Below are 27,621 nucleotides of genomic sequence, written 5' to 3' on the forward strand. Positions count from 1 at the left end.
ATGATGATGATGGTATTGTTCAGTGGAGGCTGATGGCTCCAATTTCGGTGGGGCTGTTAAGCCATTCTAGGTTTCAGTCAGAACCAGCCAAAACTCTAAAGGAGCAATCCAAGGTTCTGAATTCAATTTCCAGCACTTTGGTTATCTCCTTTAGCGTTCTGGCTGGTTCGGACTGAAACCCAGAATGGATTCGTAGCCCCACCGAAATCGGAGCCACCAGCCACCACTGACGTTTGTTGTTGTTTTGTCAAGCTGCGGGCAGGGAGGTGTTAAATGGGCGGGTCCAAAGAGCGAGCGAGCCGCCGCCTCCCCTCCCCTCCCCTCCGCTTGCCACGTGGTGATAGCCGCTCCCCATTGGCGAAAAATGCCTTGTTTTTCGGCCGCGATTGGGCAGCTGCCGTGGGAGCGGGCGGGTCTTGCCGCGGATTGGCCGGCAGCGAGCTTCGCGGAGTCTGCTTCGGCCAGCGCCGTGCGCACTGGCTGGCTTGGCCGCCGGAGGGTCCCGGGAGCGCCAAGGTGCCCGTCGGCCTCCGGAGAGGAGGACCCCCGCTCTCCCCCTGCCGAGAGGGCCCTGACGGGGCCTGGAGGGGGCCGCCATGCGTCTCCTGCGCTGCCTCATGAAGGGCCAGTCGGCGCTGGCCGGGGCGCCCAAGTACATCGAGCACTTCAGCAAGTTCTCGCCGTCGCCGCTCTCCATGAAGCAGTTCCTGGACTTCGGTGCGTGGAAGGGCAGGAGAGGAAGAGAGGGGGAGGCGGGCAGAGGAAAAGTACCCTTGGGCGAATACCCTGCACGCATGTCTCCAAGGCAGCTTTCCTTAGATGTGGAGGCTCGGGTTGGTTTGACCTGCTCCTCTTCCTTGAAATTGACATTGTCTTTTGTAATCAATAAATCATGCTATGGATGTCCCAACAAAACTATTTCGCAGTTGCAATCCTATACCGGCCTGCGCAGAAGTAAGCCCCATTGAGTTCAGTGGGACTTGCTCCCAGCTACGTGTGTAGAGGATTGCATTTCTGGGTGCTCTGTTTAGAAAGGCAGGATTTTAATTGGGGATGGAGTGCCACAAGCCAAGATGTCCTTGGACTCCAACTCCCATCACCACTGGCTATGCTGCCTGCGGCAGATGGGAGATGAAGTACAACGACTTCCGGAAGGCCTCAGGTTCCCCACCCCTACTGGAAATAAGAAATAAAATAAAGTAGGGAATGGTTGCCATCCCTCTAGTTCATAACTGGATTAAATGCTCATTTATCTGGTCACTTCCCGAATCTAGGTGAAAACAAACCGCCACCTCTGAGCATGAGATTTCTCAAGGGTGATTTTAAAAAAAGAAGTCCTGTGTTGCTTTTCAAGTTTAAAATAGTGCATGTTTGCTCAGACATGTGTCCCACTGAGTTGAATGGGACTGAGTGTGCGTATAGGACTGCAGCTGAACAGATTTATTGTGGTGTTAGTTTTTGTGACCTGTCTGGAGCCCGCTTCGTCTGATACGTGGCACGTCCTCTCAGCCGGCATATTGTTTTTATAAGTTATGTGGGTGTAGGTGTGGGAGGAAATCAAAACAAGTGGAAGCAAGTAGCCACAAAGTGCAACTGGCCGTGACAATCCTGTGCAAATCTTAAACTCATGCAAGGGCAGCACAGCAGCCCATGACAGGGCTTCCTCTCTGGAATTGCCTTCCAGTTACAGGTGTTGCCTCACTGTCCTCAGGGTGTCCATGGTAACCAGGTGAACAGAGTTGTGACCTCAGATTTCCTCTCTGGGGAAACATGTCAAGTCGCACTTTAGTCTGGCTGTCCAAACACGTTCTGTTTATCTGTGAAGGAATGTTCCATAGCCTTAACTGATTATCTCTTCCCTCCTGTTTGTGTTGGGGGGCGGGCAGAGGATGGGTGAGGAAGGGAGGCAAATCTAAGTGGTTAAAGTGCTGTTTTATTTATTTATTAATTACGTTTCTATACCGCCCAATAGCCAGAGCTCTCTGGGCGGTTCACAAAAATTAAACAACATTCAAAGTATAAAACAACAGTATAAAACCATAATATAAAATACAATATTTTATTTTGCATGCCAGAGGTCCCAGGTTCAATTGCTGACATCTCCATTTAAAACACAGAGGGAGCAGGTGATGGGAGAGACCTCTGCTTGAAACTTCCCGGACTTTTTGAAAGGAAGCTGTCTGGTGCTCTGCTTTGTGGATCATTGCTGCCCCCACGCCTTGGGAGCAATTCTGTTCACCCAAAACTGGCTTTTCTGTTTAAGTATAGGAGCCCCGGGGGAGTAGTGATTAGAGCATTGGCCATAAATCAGGGAGACAAAGATTCAGATCCTTCCTATTCTAATGTGAAGTAGGCCTTGGGCTAGGCTTTCTCTCTCAACCCAGCCCACCTCACAGGGTTGCTGTGAGGATGAAGTGGGTGGTGGTGGTGGTGGTGGTGGTGGTGGTAGTGACACCATGCACAGTGACTTGAGCTCCTTGGAAAAAGGATGGAATATTGTATTCCTCTAGATGTTTTGGTCTAACAATGCCTACCAGCCCAATCCAGCATGGCCAGTAATCAGGGATGATGGGACATAAATACTCATTTGTGTACATAATACTCATACCGCCACCTTCCTGCCAGTCCAAAGATGGAGAACCTGCAGTCTTCCAGATGTTGGTGGATTCCAATTTCCATCAGCCTCAGCCAGCATGGCCAAGGTTTAGGGATGATGGGAGGTGTAATACAACAATTTCTGGAGGGTCACAGTTTCTCTACCTTTGTAGCCATAGTTCTGAGTGCTCTGTGTGGCTTTACATGTTCTCCAGATGTTTTGGATTCCCACTCCCACAATCCCTGACCATGGGCCATGCTGGCTGAAGCTTATGGGACTTGGTAGTTGAAAACATTTAGAGGGCAGCACAGGCTGCCTGCCCATGCCAAAAACGGTTCCCACTGGGATTCCTATAGAGTCATTCAAGAGGCAGCTGGACAACCATCTGTCAGGGATGCTTTAGGGTGGATTCCTGCATTGAGCAGGGGGTTGGACTCGATGGCCTTGTAGGCCCCTTCCAACTCTGCTATTCTATGATTCAATGAAATATATCTGGATTAGTGCATTGCTGCATATAGCCCTCACCCCAAACCAACCAGCCACAGGTACAGCAATTCTACCTACAAAAACCTGTGTCTATTGTCATATATTCTTAATGCTGGTAAACAATCCAGGTTTGAAGGAGAAGCATACACCAGGGGTACAGAAACTGGCTCTCCACATGTTGGACTACAACTCGGTTCGCCGTGCTGGTTTGGATCTGGAGTCTACCAAATTCTAGAGGGCCACAGGTTGCCCACCCATGGCATATACTGCTCCTCCACATCCATAAGATAAGGAACCAAATACCTGCACCTAAACTCATCAGGCAAGTTCTGTTCCCCTTCCCTGTGAAGGCCTTTCTGCTAGAATTTGCTGCATCTGCCCAGGTGAATATCACCCCCTGCTTCTCCTCCTCCCCCCTCCCCATTTTTAAGTGTCAGAAAGCAGTGAGTCAAGGCTGCAGCGTGGGGAAAATAAGGTTGAAATCAGGGGCCGGGTGGTGGTGGTGGGAGTTGCATATGAAAACCGCTCTCTGAAATTGCAAAGGCGTTGCGTTGTCTTGCTGGGCTTATGCTGCTGCATTAGGAGGAGGGAGTTGGCGATGCCCTTTGAAGGATATGAAGGACAACCGGTGCTGATTGGGGGATCTGCAGCGTCAGAGGGGATTTCAGAGCCTCCCCGCCCCACATCCGTGCTGTGCTCTCCCCCACCCTCCCCACCACCCTGCGGTGCTTGTTTTAGCCAAACCGTGATGATCTTGCCTGATGCTCTTTCCAAAGCCTTGTGCTAAATAAAGAACTCGGGGATCTTTTCCTGGTGTTGGTGATGAAAGGATTCCCCCGCCCGCCCCCTATGATCCAAGAGAGTTTCTTTCTTCCGTCTCTCACCCTTTTCTCTGGCCACTGCCATGGCTTGAGTTGCCTTTTGGCAGGTTTGCTGTACTGGAGAGTTTGGATAGAAAGGGCTGGTGGGAAAACCTAGTAGCGGCCTTAGGTTTCATTTGGCTGTGCGTGTCTCAGTCTGCTTTCTCTTGCACGCCCTCCCACTCTACAGCTCAGATTCTGCCCCGTGCCGAGGCAGCCGGGGTTCGCCATGGCACCTCCCTTTCCAAACGACCCCAATGACTTCTACGCCAACTTCAGTAGCGAATGTCTCGCTTCCGTGCCGCTGCGTCCTGTTTGTATAGAAGACGTGCCCTGCTTCTCAACTGTTTTAATTTCTAGAGTGAAAGGTGGGCAGGGCTCAGGACCTGCTTGGAAATTAAACCCTGTGCTCTTGCATTCTTTGGGATTAAACTGGCTTTTCATAAGTTTTTCCTCCTGCCTGCATTATAGTGGTTCCTATGGTTCTAAGCCCTGAGAGCCTTTGTAAAATGAACGAAATGTTTTAGTTTTAAACTCAACCAGCCTTCCCCAGGCTGGTGCCTTCTGGATGTTTTTGACTGGAGCTCTTAGCACTCCTAACCATTGACCATGCTGACTGGGAATGATGGGAGTTGTAGCCAAAGCATCTGGAATGCAGGGAGCTGCTTTATATTGAGTCAGACCACTGGGCCATCTAGCCCAGTATCTAGGGATGGGCGAAGTCCCCTGTGCCCTGTTCACGCTCTGCTTGCCGGACTTCCACTGGTTGCCTGACCCTGGCCTGTGTACGGAGCGACCCGTCAGATAGTCCGCAGGGCCCCAGGGAGGGGCGGCATCTTTTTTGTGTCCACAAACGGCAATTTGCACAAATTCACAGCTGGGAATATTTACGGAAATCGTGATTTGCACAAAATTGCAGCCATAAATAACGCAATCTTTGTAAAACTGCAGGTATAAAGAACCATTTACGCCTGGAGTTTTGCACAAATTGAACTACATTCTCTGTTCAGTATTGTATTCTACATAGCAAAACCAACAAGGAGTCTTGTAGCATCTTAAATACTAATAAATTTAGAGTGGCCTGAGCTTTTGTAGATGAGAACCTTTTCCATCGTTGTGTGAAGAGGGCGATGACGGGTGTGCATGCGTGCGGACACATGCTGACTAGTTGTAATATGCTGTCACTTGGACCCATAGTTAATTACAGGAGCTAAATCTTATAAAGCAGCCTTCCTCAACCTGGGGCGCTCCAGATGTGTTGGACTACAACTCCCAGAATGCCCCAGCCAGCTGGGGCATTCTGGGAGATGCAGTCCAACACATCTGGAGCGCCCCAGGTTGAGGAAGGCTGTTATAAAGCTAGAATCTTAAACATTATCTTCAGATACATTGATAATTGGTATCAAAGGGTTTAGCAGATTGACCTTCTAGAAAAATTGACAGAAAAAACGAGGAAAGTGCGAGGACAATTAAGCGAAGATAAATTTGAGAGGGTATGGAGGAAGTTTATTGACGTTGGGAACAAAGAAGAAGAGGGGAGAACACCCCCCTGTTGTTCTGTACAGGCATTTGGAGTGGATAGGAGGATGGTAACACTAGAAAAATTAACTTCCAATCCAGGCAGAAACTTGTAATTTGTATGGGATGTACAGATATATGTGTGTGTATAAATGATGTAACCAGAATTTCCAAAAATAAAAAAAATAAGAGCATCATTTTCAGATTATGCTGTCCCCGTGGAGGCTTACAGCAGCTTGCAATAACCTTCCTACATTGGCCTTGGGGACAGGTCACATTAACTGGTGTTACCCTCCCCGTGGGGCAGATCAGCTAATGGTGAACTGTGTCTTTCTCTGTTAAGGCTCCAGCAATGCCTGTGAAAAGACCTCCTTCACTTTCCTCCGCCAAGAACTTCCCGTCCGGCTGGCCAACATCATGAAGGAGATCAACCTTCTCCCGGACCGTGTGCTGAGCACCCCCTCCGTTCAACTGGTGCAAAGTTGGTGGGTTCCTTCCTGTGCTGCTCCCCTCCCTTTGCCGTGGGTTTGCCCGGGGATTGTGGGTTGAGCTTTCTCTGCCCAAGGGCAAAATGCTGTTACCGTGTCAAATTCTGCAAACTGCTGAATGCATCTGCTGCTCTGTAGCATTCTAGAGATGGTGGACGGGAACTCGTGGGATCATCTCATTCAGCCCCAGGATCAAACATCTTAAGCCTTGTTCCATTTCCAGAACAGCAAACAGGGTGGCAAAGTTGTGACTTGGCTGCATGGTGGGAAGGTGTAGTGGTAGAGCCCCTGTTTTGCACAGAGAACATCCCATCTCCTGGTGGGACTGGGAGTACTGCTTGAATTCCTGGAGAACTGCTGCCAGTCAGGGTTGGCAATACTGGGCTAGATGGACCCAGGGATACATGGTCAGTACAAGGCAGCATCCTATGTTCCTTCAGAGTGCAGGTGGGTGCTCCATCCAAAAATATTTCTCTGCAACTAGAAAACTAGCATGTCAGGAAGAAGACTAGGCTAGAACCTTTCTGTTTGACATTTAGGACCATACTAGCAGAGAGGGGGCCCAAGACCCTGGTGTGCCTGACTCATCTAGGCTCTTTAGCCCAAGGATCAATAATATGGCCCCTCCACCCGAATTTTTGCTATCTAAAAACTGTATAGAACAGGGGTACAAAACCTTGGCTCTGGGGTCAAATCTGACCCACAGGGCTGCCCAGTTCAGATCCGGAGGGGTCCCCAGAAGGTCATGCCTCATTCCCCTCCCAATCCCCTTTTCCTTTTGTGTCATGTCTTTTAGATTGTAAGCCTGTGGGCAGGGACTGTCAAGAAATACTTTTGTAAGCCGCCGTGAGAGCCTTTTTTGGCTGAGTGGCGGCATAAAAATGCTTAAATAAATAAATAAAAAAAATTCCGCTGGCTTCACCCCTTTTCCCCAACCACTGATAGTTTTCCTTGTTGAAATGCCTCTCCTAAGCCTAAGTTACTAGCAGTAAGACCTTTAAACTAAAATATGCTGCTGTATTTGGCTTTTGCCTCCTCTTTTGCCTTCAGCTTGCCCCCACCACCACCTGAATGCCCCCCCCCCCTGCTGAGCTCCTCGAAGATGGAATTCTTGGTCCTCTGGCTGAAAGGGCTTCTACCTCTCCCCCCTGTAGTAATAATGAATACAAAAATACTATAAAATACATAAAACTGATTAAAAAACATATAAAGTTAATATGTTATTAAAAGGCATCTTAAAATTCGACTAGGTAGGCCTGCCGGAAGTGATCGGTCTTTATGACTTCTTTAAATTCAGAAAGACTGTTAAGTTGGCGAATCTCCTCCTGGCAGGCCATTCCACAGTCTGCGGGTGGCAGAAGTGAAGGTCCTCCGGGTAACAGTTGCCAGCCTAGTTTTGGCTGACTGGAGTAAGTTCTCCCCAGAGGACCTGAGTGTGCAGGGCGGATTGTACGTCCGAAGGCGGTCCCGCAGGTAACCTGGGCCCAAATCATGTAGGGCAGCCTTCCTCAACCTGGGGCGCGCCAGATGTGTTGGACTACAACTCCCAGAATGCCCCAGCCAGCTCTGCTGGCTGGGGCATTCTGGGAGATGCAGTCCAACACATCTGGCGCGCCCCAGGTTGAGGAAGGCTGATGTAGGGCTTTAAAGGTAATAACCAACACTTTGTACTTCGCATGGAAACTAATTGGCAGCCAGTGAAGTGATTTTTAAGTTGGCGTTACACAGTCACCCTTAGGTGACCATGTTTGTACGCTGGGGAGGAAGAGTGGTGATGCATGTCACTGTGTTTCCTTCCCTCTTTGGGGAATTGAATTCCTTGTTCTCGCCACCCCACCCCCCGCTAGCGGTCGCTGTTGGTCTGAAGGTGCCACTGTTGCTAATTTTGGGGATTAGCATTCAAAGCGAGGTGGTATCGGGAGGCAGAACAAATCGGACATGGCCCTTTAAGACGCTGCCATGAACTTCGTCCTACTTCGGGGAAGCACGTGACAGTGACGGCCTGTTTGTTTGTCCTTTCCTCCTCCGCCTCCCCTCCCCGCTCCACATCCTTTTGCAGTTGCTGGAGAAACGCAGCAGGGGAAGTGCAGGCCGCCCTGACTCCTGCCACGGAGCTCAAACCAAGTTAATTGTTACCAAGTCCCCTTCTCTGCCTCGCCACCCAGCCGGCTTTGAAACCTGGTTGCTTCTCCTTCCTGCAGGAAAGGGTCGGCCGTTGGGCCTTTGCAGCCTGCAGGCATTCCTTCTTTCGTTTCAGGCCATATAGCAGCTTCCTTTCAAGGACACCTTCATGTGCTTTGACACCTGTATATGCTGCCTTTGAGGTCCAATACCACAGGGGTGAGGGGAAAATCAATCTCCAGTTGTTTTGGACTTCCATTCCCATCATTCCAGACCATTGGCCATACTAACAAGGGCTTCTGGAGGTTGAAGTCCGAAATGCCTGGAGAGCTACCTTACCCCCAGCCCTGCAATACCAGAGAGGTGTGTCTATATACACACACGTGCACACAGGCACACACGTATGTCTCTCGGCAATATGAAGATTGACTGATTGTATTTTATTTATTTGTTGCGTTTATTTATTTGTTGTGGTTTATGGCTATAAAATGCCTTTTCCAAAAAAAGTTGCAAAAGATAAATCAAAGCAGAATTGCCTCAGGGTGTTGGCTGTCTCTTTAAGAGCTGATACCCTCCTGTTCCCTGGGTTTGTTTCTTCTGCATTCAACTCAGGGCACACAGATGTTTTTGTTTTTTTAAGGTAGCTATGGGGGGGAAAGGTTGATCTCTTCTGAACTCGATGATATGATCTTCCTGGCCTTGGCTATACCATTTATTCTGGTATAAACTTACGCAGACTGGAGCCCACTTCATCAAATGTGTGAAGTGATATCCTCAATTGGCTAAGGAGAGTCTGCCAGTGTGTGAAACTGCTAGAACTAAAATTCCTTCCTCTGTCCCCTGCTTTTTGTGCCACCCGATGAAGAGTTCTGGAGAACTCAAAAGCTTGCACAATTTTGTGTAATTTTGGTTGGTCCTAATCAAGGTGTTGGCCAACTGTAGACTTTGGGTTTTATTTTCTCATGGACCGGCACGGCTACCATTGTTTTATTTAGAATTTATCAATAAGTTTGATTAGACTTGATTATTTATTTATTTATTACATTTATATACCGCCCCCTAGCTGAAGCTCTCTGGGTGGTTTAGGATTCAGTTAGCACCAAAGCTTTCTCTCCTGGTCAAATTATCACAGCAAAGCTAGTAAGAGAGTGGTTATTGCCAAGGGCTACTGTTGTAAATGGTCCCTCTTGCTTAATTTTTAAAATTTGAGCTTTGCGTAGAAATGTCTCTTTCTTGCATGTCATGGCCTTTGGACCTCACTGCTTAAACATGGCTTCCCCCTTCTTAGAGTCATGCCACGTATATTACCTGCCTACTGAGAACAAAATGTCATGTATCCAATGAAAGGGGCTTTCTGGTCCAGAAAAGCCTACGCCACAATAAATCTGATAATGTTTTAATGTGTTGCAAGACCAACCATCCACAACCAGGCAACATCTGGATGTGTTGGGTTATTTATTTATTTTATTTATTTTATTACATTTATATACCGCCCCCCCAGCCGAAGCTCTCTGGGCGGGTTACAACTTCTGTCAGGCAGGGGATGATAGGTGTGTGTGTTGTAGACTAGAGGGAGGCAGACTGGGGAAAGCTGCAGAAGTCCAAAACATCTGGAGGGCACCAGGTTGGGCAAGGCTGACCTAAGTTTCGATCGGGCGACAACCCTAATGGTTTCATTTTAAAAATAAATAAATTCTGCACCTCCTCTCTGTTATCAATAATGCCCAAAGATGGTGTGTGTGTGTGTGTGTGCAGTTATTGTATAACATGTGCCTGAAATGTCCCCATCTGAGGTGATGCTCATAAACGGTCATGCTTGCCTCATTCCCTGTCAAAGGCAAGAGTGCCGGAGTGCAGGCGGCTTTCACACTCTGCTTCTTCTCTCTTCCTTCCACCAGGTATGTGCAGAGCTTGCTGGACATCATGGTGTTCCTGGATAAGGACCCTGAGGACCAAGGGACCCTGGGACAGTGAGTTTGGGTTTCAGGGGCCGGTGGAGCACTCTTGTGCAAGGATGCCCGGCTCTCCTTGTACAAGGGTGGGGAAGCTCTTTCATCCCGAGGGCCGAATACAATTCCTGAGAAGCTCTCGAGGGCCGCATCCCAGTGGTGGGTGGGGCCAAAGCGGAAGGGGTGGGGCCAAAATATAAAACATACCAATCTATTTTAGCTTTGCTCTTAATGCCAGGAACTGAGCCTCAGGAGAGGCATTTGAACCTTTTTAGAATGAGGGAAAACTTCTCAAAAGCAGCCAAGTGATTGGTGGTTGGGGGGAAGTGGATGGGGACGGGGACGGGGACGGGGATATCTGGAAAACCCTAGGGGGCTGGATTGGGACCCCAGGAGTGCTGGATTGGGATCCCAAGAGTGCTGGATTTGAACCCCAGGCCTCTCTCTATGCCTTAGACAACATGCTAAGCCATGATTAGGCCACTAACCCTTTTGCAGCAAATGGTTAGCGTGTTTAAACCATGGTTACGTAGCCACCAGGGTTAGGAATGGTTCGCACAACATACTAAGCCATGGTTCACACGACACACCAAGCCATCATGTTTTGCTCAAAATGCTTAACCGCTGCAGTTTAGAGTGTCCTCTGAACAGGGCCATAGTGTCGTTGATATTATGGCATCTTTCCTCCGTAATGAGAAAAAGAGGCGACGCGCTCTGGTGCTATGAAATGTCAAAAGAGGTTTTTTATTTTTCTTATGCGAAATATGTTCAGAAAACTTTCAACCAAACAGCATGACGCCAACCATCTTGTCTCAAATCGGTGTAACACGCGCTTGGCTCTGCTGCCTGTCCGATTCCCATTTTGGACGCCATAACGCTCACTATTAAGAACCCGAGGGAGTTGCATCTGGAGCTTCCCTTGGGCTCCTCCAACCTGGCAGCCTTCTGAAGTTTTGGACTACAACTCCCATCACCTCCAGCCAGCAGGGCAGGTGATTGAGGTTGATGGGAGTCACAGTCCGACAGGAGGGTGCCAGATTGGGAAAGGCTGTTGTAAAGGATTGTCATCGGATGTGTAGTAACGTAGATTTCGGTCGCTACAGATGCCTGCTGGTGCCAGGGATGTGTTTCTAGGAGGGAGAGGGAATGGTTGGGTTTGTCACATGGCCATTTGAGGGTTTTTTGAAGCCCCGTCTCCGCCTAGGTTCACGAACGCCCTGGTCACAATCCGCAACCGTCACAACGACGTGGTCCCCACCATGGCACAGGGAGTGATCGAATACAAGGAGGCTTATGGGGACGACCCTGTTTCCAACCAAAACATCCAGTACTTCCTGGACCGCTTCTACCTTAGCCGCATCTCCATCCGTATGCTGATTAACCAGCACAGTGAGTTACCGAACCACCTTGGATCTGTCTTCCTGGCCTCCCCTAGCCTTCTTCGTGGCGGTAGTTTCTGTTTACCCTTCCTTGGTGTGCAGCAACACCCTGCCGAAAATAGCTCCCCCACCCTCACAGCCCCTGATGCTCGACGCATGCCCGCCCTGTCAGGTTGCAGGCCGTAATCATACCATGTGCTGCTTTTCTTGCCTTCACTTGCTCCTCCTTTTCCCTACAGCCTTGATCTTCGACGGCAGCACCAACCCGGCCCATCCCAAGCACATTGGCAGCATCGATCCCCACTGCAATGTCTCGGACGTGGTCAGAGGTCAGTGGTTTCCTATGATCTGTGCCTGATCCCTTCTCCTCCTCTGTTCTCCCAGGGTTTTTTTGTCACGTGATTCTTCTTTTGCGGGAGCCTCTTGTTCACAGGGGACGGAGAAAAGGATTTAGTATCAAAGACTTGCACTGTTGTTCTCTCTCTGTTGCTGCTGTACATATGTGTGGTGACAGCGTTCCTCCACCCCCACCCCCCGTTACCTTGGTTAGAATGAATGAATGAATGAATATATATGGATTAATATAAAGTGTGCCAATAGCTACCAGCCCAGAAGGCATGAAAAGTCGATTCAGCAAATTTAAGGTGAATAGGCCTATCACTGGCTGTTAGCCCACAGCTCACACAGCCTTTCCCAACCTGGTGCGTCCCAGATGTCTTGGATAGCAACTTCCATCATCCCCAACAAGCATGGTGAGTGGCAAAATGGAACATCCAAATTTAGGAGCAGTACACCAGTGTGTGTGTGGGGGGGCAAACATTAGGGGAGAGCTGTTCACCTGAGTGGGGTTTCTGAAAGCATCTGACTGGCCACTGTTGGAAACAAAATGCTATGTGTGTGAGATGGACCTCCAGTCTGAGGGGCTTTTTCGTATTTTTCTCCTTCAGGAGGAAACACGCACATAATCAATCCTCCTGCCTGTACCACAGTGCAGGAGGAACACAGCACAGCCCCTTCCTTGGCAGTAACACGGGCAGTGAAGTCTGAGGCTCTCTCTCTCTCTCTCTGCAGCATTTCCCCAGGAGAAATGGGGAAAAGATCACCTGCCCATATTCTGTCTCTCTCTCTCTTTGCTGAGTCAGACTTTTCAGCCAATGGGCTATTCTCTCATTGCCCTTTTTGGCAAAGTTGGGTGTTCCCAAAGCAATCCCAATTTATTCTTATCATTTATTCTCATGTTCGTCATCAAATGCCTAACATTTTCTAAGCACTGTGCAGAAAAATAAGACTGCCCCTGTCCACTGGCTCACAATCTAATAGACCCGATGCGAAAGGAAGAAGGAATGGGGAGGGAAGATGAAAAAGAAAAGCTAGCATCTCTGGCTAATGGATGGGGCCAGGGTGGTGTCCCCTTTGCCATGATGTTCCTCCTGGAGGCAGACCGCCAATGGTCTCCCCCAGGCCAGTGGATAAGGCCAAGGGCTGCTTCTTTCCAGAGTGACTATGAACTGGAGCCAGAGAGAAAAGGCCAGTTCCGTGCTGGTAAAGAAGTGATTTCAGCCACATCAGTTTCTCTGGGAAGAGGGAGCCAGAAGGTGAAGATGTTACAAACGCTCCTTCATCCTCTCTCACAGCAGTTGCTGCTGCTAATTTCTATCAGAGTACAGCAAAGCTGTCGCTTTATGGAGTACAAGAAGCTGACCTCTCTCAAGCAGGGACACACTACGTTCCTGTGCTAACAGAAGTTTTGTGTTTCCCCCCCTCTTCCTACTTGCTCCAGATGCTTACGACATGGCCAAGCTGTTGTGTGACAAATACTACTTGGCTTCTCCTGACCTGGAGATCCAGGAGGTGAATGGTGAGTTCTGCAAGGGCTAGGGCAGAAATGGGGAACCTCAGAAGAGGCGGGGGTGCTTGTGGGGGCGGCTGTGGGGCAAGGTACTGGCCAAAGGTCACCCAGAAAGCCTTATGGCTGCGTGGGGACGTAGTCTATCCAACTGTAACCATTAGGCATGTCGGAGAAACCCACAACTGAACCAGATGAGTTTGGATCGTTATGAAATTGACCTATGGATTCTGTAGCAGATCAACTTGTTCCGTCAGGTGGATTCCGCACAACCTTCAAAAATTTTGCACAAATTTGTTGAAGAAAAATACGCCTAAAAAATCAGCCAAAAATGCACATTTCCCCCATAGACTAAAGCGCGAAAGTGTGACTTTGGGAGGAATTTGTGCATTTTCACATGTGCAAATTTGCATTTGCACAATGCAACTTTGCGCAAATTCGTAAACAACAAATCCAATTCCAGTGATGGGCGGATGACGAAATGAAAGGCGCCGGCCAAATTGCAAAACACAAACGGAACGGATTTTAAACTGTCCGTACATCCCTAGTAACAATACGTTGTCTTTGTTAAGTGCTGTACTATTGTTAATCCCGTTCCCAGGAGCTCACTGAAGCAGGTCTGTGACCTCACGCTGAAAGAGCCCAGGGCCACCCAGCACGCCCATGATGCAAATGGAGCTTGAATCAATTAGGTCTTTGAGATCGAAGTTCATCTCCTATCACTCATGTTAGCTCTTACTACTGTTTTATAACTAAAGTAGTTTGGAGTTCCCAAAATGCCTTACAGTTCTTCTCGTTTATTAATAATCAGAGGTCTAGTAATTATCTGGTGTCTTTTTCAAACGCTTAATAAAAATTCAGTGCCATCTACCAGCTACTGAAACCTAGCCACAAATGAAAAAGTTGTTATATTATTGTGAGGAGTGTGGATTACAGTCAGTGTGTGTGTTTGTGTGTGTGTGTGTGTGTGAGAGAGAGAGAGAGAGAGAGAGAGAGAGCGTATTGATAATATCCATTTATATTTAATTCGGTATTTATAGGGTTTAAAATATTAAAGTTAAAATATGTTTTCTTTTGGATGGATATAGGGTCATCTCATTTCCACCCTTGTGGGGTGGAAGAAAATCTCTACAAGAATGATCCATAACATTTTGTTATGGTTTTAACATTTTGATAGTATGGGCCTGTTCAGACAACACACTAAGCCATGGTTAGGTCGCTAACCCTTTTGCAGCAAGTGGTTAGTGAGTGTGTATAAAACCGCAGTTATGTAGCCACCAGGGTTAGAACCGGTTCACACGACACACTAAGTCATAGTTCCCACAACATACTAAGTCATAATGTTTAGCTCAAAACACTTAAACGTCATGGTTTAGCACAGCCTTCCTCAACCTGGGGCGCTCCAGATGTGTTGGACTACAACTCCCAGAATGCCCCAGCCAGCTGGCTGGGGCATTCTGGGAGATGCAGTCCAACACATCTGGAGCGCCCCAGGTTGAGGAAGTCTGGATGTTGTCTGAACAGGGCCTCTATTTCGTGTTGGACAGTCCTTTTGTGTTTGGCAGACTTGAATGCTTTTTCTCAGGGCCTCCCTTTGAAAAGGCTTTTTTTTTTAATTACAAAAAAAGTGCAGGCTCCATCATTTGAGCTTCTAGGGCAACTGTCAGCCTCATTCATATTTCCCCCTTTTAATTCAGCCACTGGAGCAAGACCTCACCCATGGCCTAGTAAGTAGCAAAGTAATAATTTGATAAGCGGCAGTCCTGGAGTTAGCATTGTGGCTTGGCAGCAAAAGCTTTGCTAGAATCCTGGCTCCCTTCCTTGTGGCTTTCTCTCGCCTCGCCTTTGGAAACGAATGAAAACGAAACCCCCACCCCCACCGCTGCCATGCCTTTAACTGCAGCCTCGCCTGGAGAATTCAACAAGCGCAGCTATTTACATCAGAAAGTCGCCATTAATGGGAAATTGGGTTGGATTATTACCCCTCTCTCTTTCATCAAGGCTTGGGGGAGTTTGCAGCATTTCCAAGCTTCGAAACTTTTCAGGGGAACCCTGTCAGCATCTCGAGTGCCTTCCTCCAAAATCCGGGTTTGCACCAGCCGTTTAAATCCAGGGAACCGGCTAAGCGTAGTTTAGTATTATGCAGCCACCTTTTGCCTCTCACATGAAGCGGCCCACTTCTTCTAAATTGGCTTTGCCTCTTAGCTCATGGAAGGGGCTGTCTCGTTCCCAGGGGTCCCAACTCAGCCAGTTAGCTCAAGCCCTTCTATCGTGGGGCGATTGGCTATCATGGGACCGATCCCTACCCGCTGCCGCCACAAAATGGGATCATCCTATTAGTGTCGGGACAGACCTGTCGGGGGCTGTTAGCTATGATGGCTAAATAGAACCTCCACTCTCCAGCGCGGAATTCTGAAGCCAGGAAAATAGTTGCATTCGCTTTTCAGATACGTTTGCATATTCCTCTCCCCGCCTCTGCTTCATACCCACTGCATGATCTGAGTATTTTGTAGGAACTAGGGGCTTCATAGAGGCATCTGAGGTTGCAGTAGTTTGAAATGACTGCCCAGGGAAGGCCCATGTGGATAATTGTTTGTTCATAGAGCGTGAAGGATTTGGGAAATGTGATAGAAAAGCCGGCCTGACATGGCGGCAGGAGGTGTAAAACAGCTTTCCTTAACCTGGTCTAGGCATGGTGTCGCTGGTGGGGCATCTAATCTTTTGGATGCGATCTTGAGCATGGATCTTCAAACCTGTGCTGAGAAATAGTACTTCTGAAAATGGCTGCCTGTGAATGAAGGGATTTGCAGTATGATACATCTGGAGGATACCAGGTCGGGGAAGGCTGGAGTAAAGCCTGACATTGGCCAGGAGCCCTCAAAACCAGTTTTGAGTCAGCTCAATCAGGGAGCCAACCATGGGAGCCAGAGGAATGCCTGGAGGTGGGGTGGGGGACCCGGGGAAGGTGAGGAAACTGTGCCGCTTTTGAGGCCTTCTGTGCTTGAGGCATCCTGTCTTTTCGGCATGAAGGAATCTAGTTTGGTCTTACTGGGGGAGGTTCCAGGTGTCTAAACGTTCCAATATGATCTTGAACGTGGATCTTAAAACCCGATTTGATCAATAGGATTTCTGAAAATTAGCCCTCAGTTCAGTTGTGAGCAGGTAAATAGAACTGGGCGCATGGGTGTTTTGCATGTGGCGGGCTGGTGGAAGAGACAGAAAATAGTTCCAAAATAATGGCTGGCGCGCTCTTAATGGTGTTTCTTCTCCCACTTCTAGCTAACCAGATTGACCAGTCCATCCTCATGGTCTACGTCCCATCTCACTTGTACCACATGCTCTTTGAGCTCTTCAAGGTAATTCTCCCCTGGAGTCTCTCTCTTGGTCACTTATCCTGACATCGTAATCCAGCCAGGAAATCATCACTATAACTTTGGGTCAAATGTTGGGTCGGGAGGAGATGGAGAAGGGCCTGACGCTTAAGCAAAAGCTAAACACATTAAGGTTCTTTCTCTACAGGCACAGAAGGTCACAGTTGTTTGGTCCGGCTCATGAAAGACCTTGTTCCAAATCCATTTGGGATGTTTGCAGCAACGGTGGGCTTTCTGCCAACAGCGGTCAGATGTTCCAAGTTGAAGTTGGCCTAGATTCCAGTGACAGAGAGCCACAGAAGAGCCGCTTGAAAGCTTGCCGGCCCATGCTAGTGACAGCATATGGCACGGATTGGCAACTTGTGGCCCTCCAGATGTTTTGGCCTGCAACTCCCATCATCCCTCACCATTGGCTATGGAGGCCGAAACATCTGTAGGGCCACAAGTTGCCCACCCTTGGTCTGGATGAACTCCAGGGTCTCTTTCAGCTCCGTGATCCGTTCCTGCAGGAAGCAAGCTTTTGAAGGACCAGAGATGTCTGATTAGGTTGGCGGTCTGGGGAGACCTCTCTGACATTCTTTCTATCTTGTCTTCCAGAATGCCATGAGGGCCACTGTAGAAAGCCACGAGTCCAGCCCCACGTTGCCACCCATCAAGGTGATGGTGGCCTTGGGGCAAGAGGATCTCTCCATCAGGGTAAGTGAGGTGGCGGAAGGAGGGATTGAGGGAAGTCTGCCAGCCAGCAGCTTTAACTGCTTTGGCCTTCCTGGTCAGGGAAGGTTCTCCTTTAAGTGCATCCCATAGGCCCCCCCGATTTCAGAGTCAAAATCCATAACATCACTTATAAGCATGCACTGAAAATGTGGGGCAAGGAATGTACCCATTGAGTCCTGCATTAGTCTTGGTCATATAGTGGTAGGGCTGCAGGATTCCATAAGGCAACTGGACTATGTTTAAATGAGCTTGAGTATGCACCTCAGGTCAAATTCGTGGTCAGGTTTTCCCATTAGTTTATGATAACTGGTTCCTGGGGCAGATTAAAGGATGTCTGCATCCATTTATCCACTCCCCCTACTCCCCTCAGTCCGTCAGAAGGCAATTCCTTCAATTTCATCCCTACTGCCTCAGTGAAAGTCATAACTACTTAGATTCGTTATTTCAGAAAATGTGTACACTGCTTTTCATTCATTTCTTTAAAATTCCAAAGTGGTTACGTGCATAGAGATAGAAAAAGTCTAGAGTAACACACAACTTGAATGACCAGTAAAAACTGAAAGTCTCCACTGATGATGGATCTGTGGGGGTGCAGAATGAGCTTCTCTGTTGTGTCATATCTCTAGGACGAAAACCGTATATACTTAGAAATTAGATGGGAAAATCAAGTCCGTTGGAGACAAAGAAGTGCCAAGAATTGGGGACGGTGTGCGTGGAGGAATGGAACCACTCAGATGTTTTGTATTTTTCTTAGTTAAAGATTGGTTGCCTTGTGTTTACGCATTGGGTGGTTTGGAGTTTAGAGGCGGTCCATAAGAAGAGGCTCAAAAGGCTGTAGAAGGTACAATGCATCTGGCACAGGAAACTGTAACCTAAGTTCGGGGAAGAAACCTAACTACTGTGAGAACCAGAAACTTAACAACATCCTTCTGCTCTTCCGATTGGCTAAGAAGTTGAGAGGAGCAATTGGAATAGTGTATGTAAAACAAGCTGACAAGCAGGCAATAAGTCAGTTCAAGAGAATCAGAAGAAAGAAGCCAGGACAGAGCGTGCTGGGCTGAAAACAACAGAATGAAATTTAATAGGGATAAATGCCAAGTTCTACATTTAGGGAATAGAAACCAAATGCACAGTTACAAGATGGGGGACACTTGGCTCAGCAATACTACAAACGAGAAAGATCTTGGGATTGTTGTAGATCGCAAGCTGAATATGAGCCAACAGTGCGATATGGCTGCAAGAAAGGCAAATGCTATTTTGGGCTGCATTAATAGAAGTATAGCTTCCAAATCACGTGAGGTACTGGTTCCTCTCTATTCGGCCCTGGTTAGGCCTCATCTAGAGTATTGCGTCCAGTTCTGGGCTCCACAATTCAAGAAGGATGCAGACAAGCTGGAGCGTGTTCAGAGGAGGGCAACCAGGATGATCGGGGGTCTGAAAACAAAGCCCTATGAAAGGACTGAAAGAACTGGGCATGTTTAGCCTGGAGAAGAGAAGATTGAGGGGAGACATGAGAGCACTCTTCAAATACTTAAAAGGTTGTCACACAGAGGAGGGCCAGGATCTCTTCTCGATCCTCCCAGAGTGCAGGACACGGAATAACGGGCTCAAGTTAAAGGAAGCCAGATTCCGGCTGGACATCAGGAAAAACTTCCTTACTGTTAGAGCAGTGCGACGGTGGAATCAGTTACCTAGGGAGGTTGTGGGCTCTCCCACACTAGAGGCCTTCAAGAAGCAGCTGGACAACCATCTGTCAGGGATGCTTTAGGGTGGATTCCTGCATTTAGCAGGGGGTTGGACTAGATGGCCTTGCAGGCCCCTTCCAACTCTGCTATTCTATGATTCTATGAGAGTGTTGCAAGGGACCCAGATTCCAAGGATAAAATATTTTGAAATGAATGCAAGAAGGCTGGAAGTTGCACTGCCAAAAAAAAAGACTAAAATGACCTGAAAGAAATTGATTATTGCTAGGACTTGGCTTAAGTAGGGAAACATTCTAGTAAAGGTTCTGATGGATGTGTTTTTCCTGCTTCCATTTTATTTTCGTAGCTTAATTACTCTTATAATTAGCTGCTAGAATGGTTTTAAAATCTGAGTTTTGGAATAATATTAGATATTACAACTATAAGAAAACAAGCTGTTGCTGCTTTTCAAAACCCTTAGTTAAAAAATAATTTTGTTGGTGGTTTACCTTGGCCCGACGCCTTGATTATTTCCCCCCACCCAATGTCCAATTGCCTTCCCGTTCTACTCTGTATTCAGTGAGTTGGCTGGGGCAGGAAGGAAGTCCCTTGCAAACATCAGGCTCGTAAAAGATAAAGGCTCAGCGTCAGAGGGCAAAGGGCCCTTTCAGTGGCGGCAGCCAGGAAAAATAAATCCATTCGCTTGGTTGCTACAGTAAGGACCTTACGGGGAGGAGGGCAAAGAGAATTAAGCTAGCTGGTTTGTTCGCCTCCCCTCCCTCTCCCGATGCAAGCTGCAGCTTGTGTCATGACAGCGAGTGACTCTGGGTCTTTTTCTTTTTATAGAAAAAAATCTCTCTGGTTATACATTGGGAGAATTGAAATTCATGAGATGAAAATATTGCAGCCAACCTGCTGGCAAAGTGGCACAAAGTCACACAAAGTGGAACCTACCCATGTGATTTCCGCCCATGTAGCATGATGTAATTCTAGCCTCGTTCATCCGTTCATTTCATTCATATTCCGCCCTTTCTCCAAGAAGTTCGGGGCAACGTGTGTACTTCTCCCCTTCCCCATTTTACCCTCATAACAGCCCCTGTGCTGTAGGTCAGCCTGAGAGATTGTGACTGGCTGAAGCAAGGTCACCCAGTTAGCCTCGGGGCTGACTAGGGATTTGAACCTGGGTCACCCCACTGCACCCAATGGCTCTCTCTGGCTTTCTTTTTTACCCCCTTGCCATCAATGGCTTCCCATCCAGGTAACCATACCGAGCTATGAAGCCCCTGTCCTAATCTACATTGGCTGGTAAGAGATGGTGTTGATATTGGGATGTCCTTGCATTGGGTAGGGAGGACATTCACCCACTCAGGCACTGCAAACACAAAGAGGATGCCGATTTGCATAAGATGTGCCTATGCTAATTTATATGTAGAGGTGCTCATTTAGAAATCGTGACTACGACCCTGTATGCACGACACACCAGGCTGGTTATTTAACCCACGATGAGCCGTGGCCTCTTGGAATATGCAATGGGGTTGTGATGTGGCGTATGAACCCGGCATCGGAGGTTATTCGAGGGTTCGTTGTAAGGCTATGCGAGAGTTCTTTAATCCTCAAATAACCCCCGATGGCTGGATTTGCACGACATGCCGCCGCAACTCCGTCAGGGCCTCCATATTCAAAATAGCGCTCAGCACACACCGGACCAATATCTCCCCATAGCAGGGAAGACTGTGATCCGGTGACCTGTATGCCTGTGCAGTCTGCTCTCCCGACGTTAACTCTTGATGGGCAACTTCAAGACCCCTGGCTGCTTTCTCTCCTGGTTTATTTTTAATCTTTAAACAAAACGTGGCCTGGACAGTTCAAATAGAAGTCGCCTTCCAATAGAGAATTGTCCTCTCTAAGGCAGGACACATGGCCACCTCATCTCTGTTGATGGCATTTTTCTTCTGTCCCTGAGCAGATGAGCGACCGAGGAGGTGGGGTTCCCCTCCGCAAGATTGAACGGCTCTTCAGCTACATGTATTCCACAGCACCCAAACCGGAGCTGGGCACTGGTGGGACGCCACTGGTATGTGTTCTTCTCTGTGATCTCTGTGCATCACACATACGGGCTCTGCGCCTGCGCGGAGCCTCATTTCAGGAAACTTCTATAGCTCAGGTAAACGTTTTGGCGGGAACCCCTCCCCTGCTGTCTAGTCCCAGTGAGTTCTCACCTGCCTCCTCAGTCCTCTTTCAACCGCCTTGTTGAAAGGATGCCTCCATGGGAACTTCATTCTCTTCAGTGAGTTTTTCTGCTGTTGCTGAGGTATTATTCAATTTCTGTCTCTTCGTCTCCCCCACCCACCCCGGGTTTTCTCATTTTCTAAATTTCTTTTTAAAAAAATATCGGGGGTGGGGGGATTTCTCTTCACCTTGCTCTGCAATCTTTGATCGCCTTGGGACTCATATGGCCGTTAAGGCCCCTTTTCGAGACTCTCTCAACTCACAATTGGTCTTTTTAAACCATTTCTGCAAGGAGATGGGGAACAAACTGGTGTACATTTGAAGTGAAAACGTTCCCTAACGTTTGTCCTGCTGCGCATACGTGGGGAATGGGTAGACATGGTCACTGGAAACCTCTGCTTCTGGCTGGATAGTCCAGTGCAATAGTGGAATGGGAGGTGAAAGAGCATCAGAGGGACAAAGGGAGGTCCAGGATCAGATTTCCTGACTTTAAAGCTGCTGGTGGGGCAGGACAACTCTGGTGATCTATTAATGATATTTATTATTAAAGTTGTGTTTAGAGAAGCATCGTTGGGGGAAGGATACTTAACCCTTTCCCCCTATGCCATTTTCCTGATCTAAATTGCCCCCTGAACCTGCAGTTAGTCACAAGTATCCATATTGTGCCTGTATTTTTCCTCCGATTTGAGAGGCAATTTAGATCAGGAAAGTGGCATAGAGAGGGAAGGGGGTAAACATCTCCTCCCCCATCATGCTACTTGAATCAAAATTAAAATCTCCTCCCCCACCCCCACTTTATTTTATTTTTTTAGAATGGCCGTGAGATCAAGTCACAACACTCTCCCTGCCATCTTTGCTTTGGCTCACAATATCTTTTGTAGCCGAGGGGCAGTAAGCCCTGTGACGGTGGTCGGGAGAGCAGGTGACAGGCATTATGGGAAATTCGCCAGCCAGCTTGCACGAGAAATGTACAAAGTTGCTCTTGGCATGTAACAAGGATGCATGCAGTTATACCAGCAGTTATGATCCTTCCCTCTGTCCTCCCCCTCTTCCTAATACCAGGCTGGCTTTGGCTATGGACTGCCTATTTCCAGACTCTATGCCAAGTATTTTCAAGGTGACCTTCAGCTCTTCTCCATGGAGGGTTTTGGGACAGATGCAGTCATCTATTTGAAGGTGAGTTGCTATCTTCTTTACCCTCTGCCAAACTAGGACTGAATTCCTGCTCTGACTGCTGACTTAGGCCTTAGCTAGACCTAAGGTTTATCCCGGGATCATCCCTGCCTGCTCCCGGGATATCCTGTGTGACATTTACATGAACAGGGATGACCCCGGGACAATCCCGGGATAAACCTTAGGTCTAGCTAAGGCCTCAGTTTCTTCTTATCTAATGACCCCCATCAAAAATGTTCCTTTGCCCCTGTCCAGGAGACATAGGTTCCTACTTTTAATTGAAATAGGCTTTTCTTTCATGGACCTCCCTGCAAGAGGTTAAGGATGACTGTTTCAGATCAACTCCACTTTATTAGAAGGTGTGGGCTTTGGGGTAGCTAGCGTGAGCCACAGTTGTGAGTTCTAGCTTGCGCTCATGCAATCTCATGTACCTGAAGTTGTTTGCCTTAGATAGACACAACTCGGAGAGTCCGCTAATGATGCCAACAGGGTCACTGTCCCATAGTGTCCTGGGTGGGGGACCGGTTACCATTGCTCCCTGGAATCCTTTCTAACTCATGGGATTGTCCAGTTAATAGCAGATATTTAGATGTAGGATTTTCAACCTTTCTTCTTACTGCCAGTCAGTAGCTATCTCCAGACAGCCCAGAGGCATGGGGGGCACAGCAAGAATTTGTCTGCAGAGTGAAAATAGAAGATTTCTAAGATATCTGAGACTTCATCACTATCCAGATCTTTGCCTGTCCCCCCTCCTCACTTTTTAAAATTAGTTTTTGAAGCAAACCTCTTCGGGCTTAGCTTTTTAAGGCTGCATCCTCTCCACGTTTACTTGGGAGTAAGTCTAAACAAACTTGGCAGGACTCCTGTGCATAGGACTGGGCTGCAAGTTTTAAGTGAATATTATTAACTTGCAAAATCCCTGAAAGCACCATTGGAGGAAATGCAGGCTAGAGTTTTGAATTTTCATAAACGCGTATGAATTAGGAGGACTGTCTCGTGAGTCTTTGGGGCCCTTGTTTTAGCTTCAGTAGTAGCCTTTACACAATGACGTGGTTCGCCCGTCATGTCTACCCATTCCCCCCATGTCCCAGTTTGGTGCTAAAGTGGAAACATAGGGAGAATATTGTCTTAGCTTTGTCTTCTGTTAATGAAGTACAATGTGGCATTGGAATACCCTGTGTTGCTATTGTAGAGTGAGTTGTGCCAACTTCAGGGCATGCGATAGTCACCCAACGGACCCCACTCGTGCAGAATGTGTGGGTTAAAACCAGGGTGTCCTAAAAAGCTGGGCTGGGGGCCATGGCTGTACACAATGGCTGTACACAGGTCGGATCTGCATCTGACCCTGTTGAGAGGGCATCATGAACTGCTTTGGACCTTCCCAGGCCTTGTCAACGGATTCGGTGGAGAGGCTCCCAGTGTACAACAAGTCAGCGTGGCGCCACTACCAGACCAGCCAGGAGGCCGATGACTGGTGCGTGCCCAGCACGGAACCCAAGAACACCTCCACCTACCGGGTGACCTAAGCCAAGCCTTCGGGTGTTAAGAAGGAAAGGGTTCACGCCCCGCCTTCAACATGGAAAAGCCAAACTTTGGTGAGGGGAGAAAGACCAATGAGCATCACCAGCGCAAACCCACTTCATGTTTGAGAGCTCAGCGGACCTTTCCTGTTGGCTGGCCTGGCCGATGCGCCAGCGATTCAGGAGCCTGATTACTTTCTCAGATGTGTTTTTGGAAGTATGTAGAATAGATCTCTTTTACCGTATCACCCTAAACCTGCATGGAACTTCTCCCTGCTGCACCCCCAGTCCTGTCCTTTGGTCTAGCGGCCTGGAATGGGCCTTCCTGTGGGGGTGGGGGTGGGGGTCTGTTTTTATCATATTTAGTTTTTGCTCACAGCACTTTTATTACTCCTGGACCATAAAATGGAAGGGTTTTTAGAGCTTTGGAGGGCTGGGCATTAACATTCGGAGAGGAATCGAGGGGGATCTGCAAAAGAGAATGACGGCTGGAATTGACATGTGTGGGCTGATGGTGTTAAGCTTCCTGATGCGGAGAGGATAGCTCATGGCAGGGGGTGGGGGTGGGGCGGGGAATGTAGAAAACGTAACACATGAGAATGGCCCAGTTGGATACACTCAGGGTAAGTCAGAGAAAATTGAGGACAGGGTTGCTTTTCAGTGCAAGCACCAGGAGAGCAGAATAGCACGTGCCTCTTCTTGCATTATGATCTGTGTGCTTTACCCAAGACATATATGAATGTTCAAGTTGCTAAATACTGGCAATTTTAACAGTGGGAGGAGCTGTATCCAAACTAGGGACAAACTTTAGAAGTGCAATAGGACACAGGGAGGCTTAAGGGAGTTGGCTGGGCCAACCTTAGTTGGAGGGCTCAGCATTTCTTTTCTTGGCCTTTGTGGGGTCCCTGATCATCTGGTTTGTTCACCGTGGACAGAAATTTGCTCTTTTGCCCAGCGCTGCTCAGCTCCTAGTGAGGATTGTGTTGGCGTGCAAATCCAAAGCTTCCATTTAGAACAAAGGCGCTGCAGGTCCTGCTCTCAGTAAGCAACGTGTTGCCATGAATGGGGGGGCCAGGTGTTCGGTTCAGCCTTCCGGTGATGAAATCCTTGTTGACTGTTGGGCTGTTTTCCAATCAGCTGGGCTATTTGGGAAGTGGCGGCGGACTCGCAAGGGGGAAAACCTGGAACAGAAGAAACCACTAGGCAAGACCGGGCCTAGTTTCTCCAGGTGGTTGGGGTGTGTGTGAGATGGGAGTGTTGGGGGCTTCCTTCCTGCCCTTCAGCTGCAGCTGAATGAGTGGTGGCGGCAGGGTGGGGTGTTCCGGCAGAGACTGTTTCTTTGCTGAATCACCTACCTCCAGTGCTTGGGAAGAAGTCGGCAAAAAGAGCTATTTGCAGTACCACCATAGAGTGTCTAGTGCAGGAGGTACTGAGACCGTAGAACCTTTCCTTCGCCCCTTATTTCCTCTCCTGCTTCCTCTCCCAGTGGCTCTTGCTAGCATCTCCTTTTCCTGGTCCTTATTCAAAACAAGTGGAAACTGAAATGTGCAAGAGCAGCTTTGCATTCTGCCTAGGAACTGCCACTGGCTTCTGATTCTGCCCCGTCCTTTGTCCCTAGATCCCTCTGCCTTCACCTTCTGCACCTGCCTTTTTGCCTCCCATGGCCCTTACAAGCCACCCTCTCGTTGTTTCCATCTCAGCCCCCTCCCACCCCGCTCCATGGCATGCTCTTAAATTGTCTGGAAGGCGTCCTTGCGCACGCACACACACACACTTTTATTCTCTGGGTGGAATCTCGGAGAGGTTCAAGATGCAAAAGCTGCCACAGTGTTCTTTGCTCACTGATCAGAAGGAAAAAAAACCATTAAATTTGAACTATATCTCCCTGGTTGTGTGACTCACTTTAAGTTGGTTCTCAGAAATAATCTCATGGTGAATTCTGTTGTTCCTGTTTTCATTGTTCCACCTATACCAACTTCGGGGGAATTTTGTTTTCGGTGAAATGCATTCTGCTGTACTTCTGAATATCAACTTTGATACTGTCCCCGAAGAGATCTTATGGCTTAGTTCAGACAACACATTTCTCAATGGTGGTTGTAGAACACGATGGAGTTTTTACACCACTGTTGAGAAATGTGTTGTCTGGCGGGAAAACTCTACACAACGATGGAGGTTTTTTTTTAGAAAACACTCCACGCAGAATAACCACACTGTGCAGAGGAGAGATCCTGCGCAACTAGTGTATTGTGTGACAGGCTCCATGGAGTTCTCCGTTGTGTTGAGTTGACTTTTCCCACTGGCTACAGAGTTCCCTGGCAAGAGCGGTGAAAGGAGCGAGTGCCCCTCTAGGAGAGCCACCGGGATTGGTTTTTTTTGCAGCAATGACTGTTAGGATTCCAGCAGGAGGACCAGGGGAGGAGAGAGGGCGGAGAAACTGTAAATCAAACATCACAATGGATTGTATTCAACTCCACAGTAGCCCACAGTCTCAGTCAACGGTGGAGTAAAAACTCAACCATTGAGTGGAGTTTTCCCAATGCATTGACTAATGTGTTGCCTGAACTGAGCCTTTGACTTGTAACACATTGGTCCTCAAAACTGATTCCTGGTCACCTTTTAGGTCTCTCCTCTTTGTTTCCTTCTTTCCCTCCCTCCCTCCTTTAAGTTGGAGAGGAAATGGCCACTCGGACTGTGCTGTGAAAACAGGACATTTCTCTAAAGCTGCTCACCCTCTGCAACTTCCATCATACTCTATCAGGTGGAGCAGAAGTGGGCCATGACCTTAACCTCATTATTTACAAGTCATTCAACAATGTAAGCCTTGTCAATTCATTTATTTAATTTCTATACTGCCCAATAGCAATCTGAGGGGGTTCACAAAAATTAAAACTATGGTATGAATCATGCACTCATCATGCTTCATGCACCCCTGTTCCGTGGCTGGGTGATACGTCTCATGTGTCCTGCTGGATGGGAGGACTTCTGGAGAGAAGATTTTGATTACCTGAACATGTTATGAAGACACCAAGTGGACGTATATTTTCTTTACAAGGTTTAAAAGTAGTTTAGAAAAAGAGTGAGTGGTGTTCCATGTTTGGCCCAGGAGGGCAAGGATCCCTGCAGCCCCACCAAACAAGACCAGTAGGAAATGCTAGCAAAGAAATCTCTGTAAAGTTAACAAGGGGAAGCATCCAGAGATTGTCACCTTCCATATGGGCGCTTCACAGATCTGTGATTGGGAAATCCGTAGGAAACATGATAATCATCACAAACGTGGCTGCAGCATCCCATATCTAATGGGAACAGAACCCAAGATTGTGTGATGAAACAACGTAAGGGTACGTGTAAGGATTCACACAACGCATGTCTACTCTAATTTGTCCCTTGTTTTGCAGATTGCATGCTGACTTCAGTGGGGGCTAAGGATGCAACCTTGTGCATGTTTAGACAGACAAAAGTCCTACAGCTCCCAGTATGCCCCAGGGGAATGCTGGGCGTTGTAGGACTTTTGTCTGTCTAAACATGCATAGGATTGTGCCCTGAATTACTGTTGTTGCTCTTTGCTTTGCCACCGGGCTGAGAAGAAAAGCAGCAGCACTTCTGTGTTCCCTTAAGAGAAGATGGAGCGCAATGCCACAGAAAGGGCTCTCGACCTGCTTCTGCCACTGGGCTTCTTTCTAGCCTCGCTG

The 27,621-nt window shown here is 48.1% G+C and overlaps 1 protein-coding gene across 2 annotated transcripts; it reads left to right on the forward strand.

Moving 5' to 3' along the window:
• The first annotated feature begins 514 nt into the window (after window positions 1-514).
• Window positions 515-25,810, forward strand: PDK2 (pyruvate dehydrogenase kinase 2). 2 transcript variants are annotated; one of them, XM_063137377.1, is made up of 12 exons: window positions 515-717; window positions 5,804-5,945; window positions 9,968-10,039; window positions 11,223-11,407; window positions 11,637-11,726; window positions 13,178-13,255; window positions 14,941-14,970; window positions 16,523-16,599; window positions 17,212-17,310; window positions 20,977-21,084; window positions 22,302-22,415; window positions 23,798-25,810. In XM_063137377.1, the coding sequence occupies exons 1-12, from the start codon at window positions 597-599 to the stop codon at window positions 23,936-23,938; spliced, it is 1,257 nt and encodes a 418-aa protein (XP_062993447.1). In that variant the 5' UTR covers window positions 515-596; the 3' UTR covers window positions 23,939-25,810. The 2 variants fall into 2 exon arrangements, with proteins under 2 accessions (XP_062993447.1, XP_062993448.1); XM_063137378.1 differs by lacking the exon at window positions 14,941-14,970 and having other exon boundaries at window positions 516-717.
• The last annotated feature ends 1,811 nt before the right edge of the window (window positions 25,811-27,621 follow it).

The sequence above is a fragment of the Elgaria multicarinata genome, chromosome 11 (genome assembly GCF_023053635.1).
Source record: "Elgaria multicarinata webbii isolate HBS135686 ecotype San Diego chromosome 11, rElgMul1.1.pri, whole genome shotgun sequence".
Classification (NCBI taxonomy): Eukaryota; Metazoa; Chordata; class Lepidosauria; order Squamata; family Anguidae; genus Elgaria; species Elgaria multicarinata.

Coding starts and splice junctions, on each gene's coding strand:
- PDK2 (XM_063137377.1), top strand. CDS start 597: ATGCGTCTCCTGCGCTGCCTCATGAAGGGCCAGTCGGCGCTGGCCGGG. Junction 11,408..11,636: donor TATGCTGATTAACCAGCACA/GTGAGTTACCGA, acceptor TTTTCCCTACAG/CCTTGATCTTCGACGGCAGC. Junction 14,971..16,522: donor AAGACCTCACCCATGGCCTA/GTAAGTAGCAAA, acceptor TCCCACTTCTAG/CTAACCAGATTGACCAGTCC.